The 12248-nt window shown below is 38.2% G+C and overlaps 1 protein-coding gene across 1 annotated transcript; it reads right to left on the bottom strand.

The window, feature by feature from the left end:
- Positions 1-955: 955 nt before the first annotated feature.
- On the bottom strand, positions 956-8008 carry cd68 (CD68 molecule). The gene is made up of 6 exons (XM_003459713.5): positions 7859-8008; positions 6546-6949; positions 6064-6177; positions 4337-4406; positions 3843-4010; positions 956-2740 (listed from the first exon to the last, which is right to left on the bottom strand). Exons 1-6 carry the CDS (start codon positions 7905-7907, stop codon positions 2601-2603), a joined length of 945 nt encoding a protein of 314 aa, XP_003459761.2. The 5' UTR covers positions 7908-8008; the 3' UTR covers positions 956-2600.
- Positions 8009-12248: the final 4240 nt, after the last annotated feature.

The raw sequence follows: 12248 nt of genomic DNA on the forward strand, positions 1-12248 counted from the left end.
GTCTTTTTTTAAGGTGGCCAAGAGGACTGCACACATTACAACAAATATAACAATAGTTCTGTAAACATATTTTAAATAGCTAAAAAGGACTAGATTGCTTATAATGTAGGTATAATAACACAGAGTCATAAAGATACTTGAAAAAGAGATAATTTTCACATTTTACATAGTATAGAATAGAATAAACCTTTATTATCCCACGGATGATAAATATGGGTGTTACAGAGCTCTTATAGCAAGGGGAATATAAAATATAAAAGGAAGGCACGAAGTGGTCCTATATACATAAGCAACTGAAGTTCGTATATACAGGTAACAATGTACAGAGATATGTATAAAATGTGCAGCGAGCAAACAAGCTGATGAGTAAGATCTTACCATATAACTTCTTTGTAAATCCTGTTCACTTTAGTCTGTTTACCAATATAAGTGAAGACATTAAATACAATAAAAACACCTGTAAACACTGGAAATTACTTTTTGGCAGACAATGGGTATTTGGCACGAGCCCGTGTCCGCTGCTGTATCCTCTTGGGGGCGGGGCAAGAGGATGACCTCCGAGTCCAAGTGCAGTTTTCCCAGTGTTTGGATCATGACACGTATTTAGCGCTGCTGATATGTTTGGGTTGTTCGACTACCTGACCGAAAATAATACAAAAACAACATAAGAAAGCTAAAGTTTGCCATTCTTGCTTATTGTGAGTTCAGCTACTCTGGTTTACCGGCCTGTTTTTGGTTTGACGATGCTCCTTCTCTCTCTCCAACACTAATTCGGGGCTTTTGTAGATATGATTTTCTACGAACAGCAGTAGGGCCACAATAAGAAAGGAAAAGATCAGGGATTTTTTTTGAGGGGAAAAAACGTCGTAATATGGAAAATGCAGTTGTTTCATGACAGACTGCCACGGCTGCTATGGCCTCTACAGTTTTGTGATACCATCAGCACAGACACACATTTAGAAATAATATAATCATTTTTATTGGAAAAGGGTGGAAAAATTAGGTACAAAGTGCTCACATGCTGTGCACAACAGTAAAGTCCAACTTTTCTGCTGATGTCTTCATTTCACAGCCTCTGTCAGCCCTGACAGTAAGAGTGGAGCTGCCAGTCACTGACACAGTTATAACATCACAACGTCCCTTTTTTATTACATCAACAAAAGCACACGAAGAATCAAAGTATTCCTGAAGAGTTGGTTCACACAAATACATTTGACACCAGGAGAGAAACTCCTTTGTTGGTACAGTTTGATGCTTCAGTGGCACGCAGAAGGTTTTGGTTGCGTTTATGTTCAGTTCTTGAGACATCTCTCTGAGCTTTTTACTTCAAAACTACAGAGAAATTTAGCTTGTGCATTTTAAAAGTTAAATGTAATAGCACTGACATTCTTTTGCTTTCTTTCTTTTTTAAAAAACTCCAAACAAATATAGATTGAGTAGGTTCAAATGTCCTCTCACTTTTTTGTGTTGCAGGAATTTTAAACAAAACAATCTGCTGTTCAACATTTATACGCTCTAAAATTTAAATGGGCGGTCATTTACATATTTCTCTACTCTTACTGACCACTTTGAGCACTTCAGACTGCAAGCCACATTAAACCATCCAAATTAGAAAACACAAATTTATCCCAAAATGCAAATGAACAGCTTACTTTAAGTTACTGTTGTTTAAACTGCATAGTTCCCTACTGCCAATCATTGGTTCCCTTGTGTCATTGTTGTTTATTCAGCATAAACACCAAAGAAAACGTGCGTGAGCCATTAAAAATCTTATCAGGATTAGACTAAAGTCATTATTGACCCACATGGAGGCTCCACTCCACTCCAGTTTGACAAAGGCAAAGACAGTAGGCTGAGACAACGATCAGTGCAATAACTGATGATCCCTTCAGCTGATGATAGCTAATGATCCAAACACAGTGTAACCATCACCTCCCTTTTTATGAAAATAAAATTAAGAGCATATAAGATGTGATTAAAAAAAACAAAACAAACATTTAATACAACATCCTGTAACAGTTAAAAAAAAATCAGTAATGCTTTTAAAATTAGGCTGCTCCTAATTTTAAAAGAAAAGATTATTAAAAATGACTTTTACTTCATAACTCTTGAGTTAAGTGATAGCAACAGTTGGATTATGACTCATAAGGGGGGCCGCTGTTGTCAGTAATGAGCAATACAACTCTGTTATCCAAACACTGCTTATGTACCATAATGACACAATTAAACATCCTAGCAACTGGCATTAAATTACAAAGTAAGCGCTCGACTTGTCATACTGGCGTTTCAAAACCTGACTTTATAGAGTGTAGAGTGTGTGGCTGTGACAATAAAATGAAAACCAGTATGCATTTGTTATTAAAACTGATCTACATTTAAATCTTTTAAAACTAAATTTAAAACCCTTTATATTCTCAAATCGTACAATGAAGCTGTTTAAAGTGGCACACGTACGCAGGAACCTCTGAATGAGAACTGTAACTAACCATCAACCAGATAAATTAGGAGACAAGGACAGAAATGACAGGTTTCAGTAAAGATCCCCTCCATCCACCTAAGAAGGTCTCAGTGACTGCTTGTCCATTTCTGGCCAGCCCCCCTCACAGGGATTGGTAGCCATCGGTCCTCCTCTTGCGGCTCACCAGATAGGCCACTACCACCACCACGATGAGCACCAGCAGTGCCACTCCCACTCCAATGGCAACCTTGTAACTAGGCTGGTCCGCAGGACAGTGGTCAGCTGGAAAACACACACTCTCATTTAAACAGCATATCACTTTTTTAAGAACTGATAAAATGTCAAATGTCACTTTTGGAAGATTGTGGATGTCCGTAACAGAGTTCAGTCAAACTGTCTCTTCAGGCTAAATTTTACTCTGCAGTCCAACAACTGACAAAGACTATGTAGCACGAATATGTTCCATGAAATGTAACTATTCTGTGAAATCTGCTTAGGACTGTAGTTAAACCTGTTCATCCTGAGCCACATTGCAGAGCAGTCCACTGTCAAGCTGTCACCTGTCTCACCCAGCTGCTTTAGTTTCCACTGTTGGAAACTCCAATGATGACAGCCACTCATGAGGAAGTATCAGATTTTTAAAATTTCAACCCCGTGTGTTGTGTGTTACATGTTTTTAAGGACTATTAGTGATGCAGCAATGAATAATCACTGCTTCCCCGCTTTAGCTTCAGGACCTTGGTTTGTAACTTTATACACTTTTTTGTATGCTGATCATATACGTCACACACATCATTTGGTAAAATATTATTTGGAGAATATTATTCAAATACGATCTTTAAAGTTTAAATTCCCATTAAACATAGTGTTTTAAGTCTGAAAGTTACACTTTGCTATAAGACATAAAATAATTCCAAACCTACTGCGTGACTTCGTTAGAACGAATGACAATAACAGACTACAACTTTTTGACTTGGAATGGAATACATTTAGACTAGAGTACTTCCAAAACCATTTCGATGGACACTTCTTGCTTCCATTATGGTAAATGTACTGGTTCCTATATAGCGCTTTTCTACTCTATCAGAGAACTTTATACATCTTGCCTCATTCACACTAGCAGTTTCTATGCTTTGTATACCTAAGTGCTTACTATCTAACATTCACACATTGCAATGAATAGAGAGCAACTTGGGGTTAGCATCTTGCCCAAGGATATCTAGCATGCAGACTGGAGCAACCAGGGATCAAACCACCAACCTCCTGTTTAGTAGCTAAGCAGCTGTACCCTCTGAGCTACAGCCACCCCGATATTCGCTCTAACAATGTTTTTAAGATTGATAGAATGGTTTAATGATTAATTGTTCTTCATAGGGACACTTACGATCGCCAAAGTTGTTGTTGGTCAGATTGAAGGCTTGCATTCTGTCAGAAGTTACATCCAGGGACAGGTTGTAGCCCATGTAAATAGAATCAGCCCTGCAGGAGTAGGAGTGTCCAATCTGTGCAGGGAACAGATGGACTGACTTGTTGATGGCCTTGTGAGTTGTAGCTGCAAGTGTGAAATAAAAAGACAATTTTTACAAAGGCAGACTGATGATCAAGTATCATCATCACCAAACGAGGTAAACAGTATTACACTGAAAGTAGGCTGACTGTTACCAGCATGACATGCTTAACAGTAACTCCACAGGTCTCGTCTGTATATTGTTGAGCAGGCACGCAAACAACGAAGCTGCAGGCACTAAAATGCTTGTGTTCTTTCTGTATTTACCATCCATGTGCAGCATTTACTTGTAGCTAAAGTATCAGGGGACATCCAGTGAGTCCAAACTTTCATCCGTGAAAATTTTAGTTAGGAAATAAACTTTGACTTACCTCCTGGGATTAAAGGGTAGTTCAGGCTGAAAGACACGGCATCAACGTAGACGGTGTTGTTAGGAACATTCTGAAGAATTATAAAAAACAGGGAACCTTTTACAATGTAACACTGAAATCTTTGCTGTGTGCGAATGTGACATCTTGCTGAATCCACTGAATTACTGAATCCAAACACTGAACATTTTTCTGGGTCAGAGGGTTTCTGTGCTTATTTACAACAGATAAACAGGTTTCAGCACGTACACATGCTGCTTTTGAACTTGAAGTGTGAAGTAGAAAACAGCCCATCTGACCAGTTTGACAATGTATTACTGTTTTCCTCTTAACCCTGGACATATGCTTGAGACCAGCCGACATAACAAAGCAATCTACTATTCCTGGCTGTCGTGTTCGAGCTTTTCTATTTAAAATCTGGTTAGCCAGGCTAATCACAAGTACTACTTTTACCACTACAATCTAATATTTAATATGATAGCACTATATTATAGTATATTATATTACTACTGCAGTAGATACTCCATTACAGAACAGAATACGGAATTAAAAAAAAACCTCACTTTAAAAAAAAGAGAGAAAATGAAAGTAAACCTGAGTCCCAGAAGCCTGGGTCAGCTTCGACTCTGAAAACTGAAAGCTGATTGTCAGCAGTGTGTCTTTCTTTATTGTGATATTATTGAGACCAGTTCACAAGTAGGGCTTTTTATTAAAAGGTGTTTGATCTTTTTATACTTACAGTAAAGTTGCCATCAGGAGCAGCATGCACTTCTACTAAGCTAACATTTATATTGGAGGCAAACTAATTACAAATGTTTCCTTCTATTGCTCTTTATTTCTTTTCTGGCAAAGAATCCATACTGCATCTTTGAAAATGATAACTGATGCACGCTCAAACCTCCAGCAAAGGAAATCCCAGAGAGTTGATTCTTTTCGTGTGCGCACATTGTATGGGAGTAGTGGGACAGAGGAAGTCACTTGGATGAGTGCGAAACATTTCGAAACATTTCTCTCACTGGAAACACAATGTTCAAGTGAACAGAACCAACTCTCTGGGATAATAAATTCAAATCGATTAATTTTTGTTCATAATAAATATGACATAAGGATGACCAGGCTGCAGTTGTTGGTATAATTGCACCTCGGTTGTGTTTTTTATTTGACATAAACACTTTAAGTGTTCAGATAGACTATCACTTAGAAAACCACAGAGTGAATCACATGGATGCAGTAGGGCGAAGCCGCCTGCTGTAGTTTCCCTATGGGCTACTTCTCTTTTAACACTTCTGCAATTTACTTCGCTTGACTAGTATTTCCAGCTTACATAGATTTACTCGTCAAGGAAATTGTTAACACTCTGAGGTGCCAACCCTAATCCTACATCTTGGAGAAATGTGGAACAGACTTTTTTGGAAGTGTGATTGTTTGACGTTAGAATGATTATTTACTTTGTTTCCTGAAACTCAGAGCTCAGTTTAATAAAAAGAGAAATGACACATTCTGATTGTCTATAGTTGAGATCAATAAAATATCTATCTGTTTATTTTATCCCAAGATTGCAAAGTTAGGGTTGTCATGAGTTGGATGTCAGAGGTTTAATCTCATTGTCATAAACATGCAGGATAGGGTAACTGTGATAATTTCAGGTTAAGATGAATGATTGGCTGACCTCACCACCTCTTATAATGCTGTATATGTCACAGCTTTTGGGAAAAGAGTTCACCAAGTACCTTGGTGAAGTTGAAGTTAATGAAGCCCTCTTTAAAGGAAATCCGAAGGTTGGCGCTGTTTTCTTTGCAACTTCCACTTGTACGGGTTAGATTTGGCTGAACAATGAAGGTTGTCTGGAAATAAACAGAGAAGAACAAGACACTTTGTTTAAGATACCAAGGCAGCAGCAGACTTTCTTTAAAGAAACTCTAGTTCATGGGTCATGTAAGTTACCCGATTGTCTTGTGACACAAACACTGGCAATATTTAACCATTTACAGTAACTAAATGAGGAAATCAAAACTTGCATGATAGCAAATTCTCTCTTCCTGAAGACAGGATGCTGACAACTAAAGTCACTGAAAGCTGAGTCAGAGCCTCGTGCTGGACTGGACTCATTAGGATGTATTGCTAATGGAATATCTATATGACTAATTTACATACCACAAAACAAAACAAAAAGAAAACAAAAAAGGTAGACCGTCGATATTAAGAAACCTACATTTGCTGATAGTTTTCGGATCTGCAGCGCCATCTGAGCCTTCAGGCAGGTCTCATTTTTGTTTTTTGGGATATTGTAGTATCCTACGGTCAAGCCAGCAGAGGGAGTAGGTGTGGGTGAAACCGTGGGAGTCGTGGTTGGAGGCTTCTTGGTGGTGGTCTTTGGAGGCTTGCTGGTGGTGGTTGGAGCCTTCTTGGTGGTGGTCTTTGGAGGCTTGCTGGTGGTGGTTGGAGCCTTCTTGGTGGTGGTCTTTGGAGGCTTGCTGGTGGTGGTTGGAGGGTTCATGGTGGTGGTGGTGGTGTTTGTACCGGGAGATGGTTGCTGAGATGAGCTGTCAAATTGACTTGCAGGGGCGACAGTTGCTGAAGGTTTTGATTTATTTGTGTCTCCAGCCAATGACAGCGCTTGTGGGACAAAGAAACAAAGAATCCTTTTCAGCATTCATACTAATTCCAGACTAAATGAACTCTTACTTTACTGTTGCTGTATTAGCTGACTTTTAGTTACTTTGGGCTTTGGTTAGAAAACATAAATTGCTTAAATTATTGCTTAAATAATTTCTGGCTATGTATTTATTCACACAGTAATTTTATCAATAAAATTAATGAAATGAAGTTCCAATGTGCTTTCGTTACCAGCTGCTCAAACTACTGTTTGATGGGACCATATAACAGTAGTTTGAGTAGAGTACAGTGGGATTACTCAAAGCTTCTATGATGGAAATGTGTGTGTATGTTTTTTTTTTCCCTTTCTGCTCTGTATTATTAGTCTGTACAGCACTTTGGTCAACCTGAGTTGTTTTTAAATGTGCTTATATATAAATTGACTCGATATCAGTATAAACGGCGGCTTAACACTAAACAAAATAATTTTATTACAAATCAATCAATCAATAAAATACGATTATTGGAGTTTTAAACTTTAAGGTAGATTTTAAGGTATGTATTCGGTTGCGGAAATCATATGTTCTAAATCAACAGCTCTCATCTGTCAGCAGACATGTGACTCGGTCTTGCAACAATATCGAAAGACTGTGGAAATTTCTCTCCCCCCCACAATGCAGGAAGTCCCTGTGAAGTACAGTTTCACATAAATTGTATTTCATGACAACCTCCGTAGGTAAGCACACACAGAGAGAGCGTCATTTTGAGCCTTTTTGTTTTTATATTAAGTAAGACAGTATCTTTGTATACTCTAAACAGTTACTGTGGCGCTTAAGTACAAAACTAACAGAGAGACCTGACGTGACTTATGTCTTTCTTTTAAATGTATGCACTCGTTTATTTTAATATCAGTATTGCTTCGGGTCTTACCTGAAAGCGCGCAGCACGCGATAAAGACGAAAACAGCAGTCTTCAGCATGATGGCAAGTACAGAGGAGTGCGGAACCAGGAGCTCTGGAGCGCTGCTGCTGCGCCTCCACCTATAAATACCTCACTTTTCAAGCAGCAGGAAGTTCATGCTTAAAATCCATGCTTAAAAAAATAAAAGCATCCGTATCAGCAGTCAGCGCTGATATTAAAATGTACTATTCTGAATAACAGCTTCTCATTCAGTAAGTTTTTTTTTCTAAATAGGGCAAGCTGCCCTTACAATACTATAGTGCAAACCCCAACAATTAGACAGTCCTCCTTGAGCGACGGCAGAGATAGGACGAGACCACCAACAGAACCACCCTTGTAAACAACGTGAAATTAAGGAATTACAAAATCCATTCTAGTAGTATACAAATAATAATATTGTTTTTGTCTGTATGATTAAAGGATGTAAAACACTTTACTTTAAAGTTACGTTTAAAATTACTATTTAGGTTATTAAATAGTAACGTTATTCCATTCTATATAATGTAATGTGTTTTGTGTAAAATGTAAGTTTTAGAGTGTGATAATGCGTGAAATTAATAGTGTAGATGAATGTAAGTTTGAGAAGAGGTGGACAGAGAAATTGATTAATTTTTTGGCCAAGAACAGATTTACTTTTCCAAGTGGACCATTACGGCTTTTAGCTATACTGGTAGTCTATACTGATAGTCATAGTTCACTGGATTTTTATTAGGATTTTGTTTCATTGTCAGTTATTACAGTCAGAACAGACAGGACTGGGGACGGGAAAGCGAAAGAAAAAGGAAAGAAATGTTGGGAAGAGACCTAACAGAAGAAGAGAAGAGGAGATAGATAGAGAGATAAGACACTGAAAATCTGCTTCACCGCCTGCTGAAAAAAAACAGGCAAAAAACAACACATTAGGGAAACCAAAGCAACAACCACCATATGCAAAAGTAACAGTAAATCCTAAATATTAAATTTAGGATTTACTGTTACTAATAATGATATGTTTAGAGGCAGCAGCCAGGCAAGACAGCTGAGTTTTACCACAGCCAGCAACGAGGTTTTGACTTGTTCTGTAAGGAAACGTGAATTTTATTTTGAAAGCATCAACAGAAAGAATAATTGCTTAGAGAGGATTTAAAACTTCAGAAATGAGCAACAGCAAGGAAACGAAACCAACATGACTGCACACAGGAGGGAACCCACAGTCTCAACGTTAATAGAAAGGTCGATGAGTAAAACCAAAGTCCAGGTTTCTGTCTGACACACAAACACTCTAAAACGGCTGCTAGCAGTTATTGATCTGTTCTGAGCATCATTATCAGTAGTTATAATAGGCACATTAGTAGGAGGGTAATGCTGCAAGTCGACATGCAAGTTGTAGGCTAGTACAATTATTATTACTGCTAATAGATTCCAATAGTATAAAGTATTTTAGTCTTATTAAAACTAGTAGTTATAGCAATAGGACCGTATGTTATTGGTAATAATAGCAGAGCTTGTACTATTGTTTGTAAAAGGTGTTGTTATGATACTGACAGTATTATTAATACAAAACAGTAAGAATTAAGATATTAGTTGTTAGAAATATGCTAACATAACTTAGAAAATCTAATGACAGTGCAGTAGTTATGAGCAGTGATGGTACAGAAGGTTCTAGTATTAACTATATAATCAAAGTTTAATACATACTCCAGGTCAAAAACAGAGAGAACAAACACAAGTAATGACATGCTATTGCACATATAGTTAACACAAACATGGCTTTAAAACAGGGGTGGGCAACTCCAGGCCTCGAGGGCCGGTGACCTGCAGGTTTTAGATCTCACCCTGGGTCAACACACCTGAATCAAATGATTAGTTCATTACCAGGCCTCTGGAGAACTTCAGGACATGTTGAGGAGGTCATTTAGCCATTTAAATCAGCTGTGTTGGATCAAGGACACATCTAAAACCTTCAGGACACCGACCCTCGAGGCCTGGAGTTGCCCACCCCTGCTTAAAAGAATATATATATAAATACTGTGTCCTACAAAGTGAAATGTGCACTTAGTGTAAAAGTGAATACCAAATAGAATAACAGTTGCAGAAGCAAAAGAAAAGTAAGTAATATTGTTAACTTTCTGACTGTTAGCATAAATAGACAGAACATGTGATGTGACACAGAAAGAGGAAATAAGGTGGTTCCTAGAGACACACAAACAGGTGACACTGCCGGTCATCCTCGTGACTAAGAGCTTCAGGATTGGATTGAATGCACCCAAACATGTTAGTTTTTCTTTTTACATTTACAGTCAGTGAAGCTACAGGTAACTGCACAAAAACGACAGTGAGGTTAAAATAGTGAAAGTAGAGTAGTGAAATAACCCAAGTATAAGCTGGCATGGCTTACTTATAAGTTCTGCATGTTCTGTGCATCATCAAACAAGCATTTTCTAGACCAGGGGTGCCCAATCCCAGTCCTCAAGAGCTACCGTCCTGCAGCTTTTAGATGCATCCTTGTTCCGACACACCTGAATCAAATGAATGGCTTGTTATCAGGCCTTTGCCAAACTTGATGGCACGCTGAAGAGGTAATCAAACCATTTGATTCAGCTGTGTTGGAGTAGGGATGCATCTAAAAGCTGCAGGATTGTAGCTCTCGAGGAATGGGATTGGGCACCCCTGTTCTAGACCAGGGGTGGGCACCGAGGGCCGGTGTCCCTGCAGGTTTTACATGTGTCCTTGAACCAACACAGCTGATTTAAATGGCTAAATTATCTCCTCAACATGTCCTGATGTTCTCCAGAGGCCTGGTAACGAACTAATCATGTGATTCAGGTGTGTTGACCCAAGGTGAGATCTAAAACCTGCAGGGACACCGGCCCTCGGGGCCTGGAATTGCCCACCCCTGTTCTAGACAATACAAATCCAACGAAAAGAACAAATCAGCTGCATTGTAGGAAGTAGCGGCGTGTTAATCCCCAAGGCAGGACACACATGAATGTCAGACTTCAATACTCTTGGTAAAGCAGAAGATTAGGGAAAAATCATTCAAATGATAAAAGTATGAACATTTGCATACTGATAGATTTTTCTTTTCTCTTTGGTTTAAAAACAGTACAAACATAATCTGACCAAAACTGTCCCTGCAATGTTGTTATTAAAAATGACTGCCATATAAAATAAAGATTATATTTGCAATATTTTGAAAGATACAGACATTCAAGTAACCTTTGAGAAAACTTGCTATGTGTTCGCCAGTGCCACCTTATGACGAGTTGGTGATCCTCCCTCAGCAGAGAAGGCTGCAATGAACCAGGGGTACCCTGTTGTGTTTTCTGATTTTTAAAGACGTCCAGATTTAATTCATGTATGTTAGTAATCACAGCTACTACTTCATCGGTGCTTTTTAACGGATCCAGACTTTCTTGTGGCCATTTTGTTAACAATAGATGTGAGATAGGTCTCATGTTAGTTTCTTTATGACCCACAGTTGTTTGCATGTTTAGACACGTTTAGTGGTGAGCGTACAATGTTCACTACAAAGATAACCTCGATGAGTGATAGCCAGACGGTTTAAAGACAACTGTTTTCAACACTCAGTGTTTTATATACAACCCTTATTATTGTAGGGTCTTTACCCAGAAGCCTCTGTTGTGGTGATTTGATGCTATATTAATAAAACTGAATAAACAAAAACTGAAATTGAACCCAATTGCAAAAAACTTGGGATCCGGTGAAAATTGTGCATTGTGCTTCAATGCACTTTATATTTTAAGATAAAGGCCCTAAAATAATGCAGAGAAAACCCAACAATTAGATGACTCTTGGTGACAATGGGAAGGAAAATCTCCCTTTTAACAGAAAGTAACCTCCAGCAGAACCAGGGTAAGAGACGGGGGGCGACCAGTTGGTGTTAAGGCGAATAAAAACAGAAATATTTATTTGTAAAACTCACAAACCCATATTTAACACAGCAGAACATAGAAACATAACAAATTCTTAAACTGAGAAAATTGACGATTTAAAATATTAGCTCCTTTTTAATTTGAGCAACACATCTAAAAAAAATGGGACATGGGTAAGAAGGGTGGAAAACTAAGTGTTACTAAAAAGGAACACCTGGAGGAACATTTTAACTAGATTCACTGGCAACAGGTTAGTAATATGACGACGTGCAAAAGAACATGTTAGAGAAGAAAAACTTTTAAACAAATAACATACTTCACATTTTTAGTACATCTGTGTATTTAATTTTGAAATGTTTTAAAATATACTCATGCATCCATCTAAAAAGTGTATTTTAGTCATATTGGGTAGCTGAGATTGAGTGTCTATATTAGCCCCATTAGTGAGGGACATATTCTGTATCTTTCAGAACTTCTCTTCACTT

Source organism: Oreochromis niloticus, linkage group LG3, assembly GCF_001858045.2.
Source record: "Oreochromis niloticus isolate F11D_XX linkage group LG3, O_niloticus_UMD_NMBU, whole genome shotgun sequence".
Classification (NCBI taxonomy): Eukaryota; Metazoa; Chordata; class Actinopteri; order Cichliformes; family Cichlidae; genus Oreochromis; species Oreochromis niloticus.

What these genes read in the sequence shown, in the direction of transcription:
- cd68 (XM_003459713.5), bottom strand. Translation starts at nt 7,907, where the DNA reads ATGCTGAAGACTGCTGTTTTCGTCTTTATCGCGTGCTGCGCGCTTTCA. An exon ending in TCCGAAAACTATCAGCAAAT is followed by an intron (nt 6,178 to 6,545) that starts GTAGGTTTCTTA and finishes GTTTATTTCCAG; the next exon opens with ACAACCTTCATTGTTCAGCC. An exon ending in CAACAACAACTTTGGCGATC is followed by an intron (nt 2,741 to 3,842) that starts GTAAGTGTCCCT and finishes TGTGTTTTCCAG; the next exon opens with CTGACCACTGTCCTGCGGAC.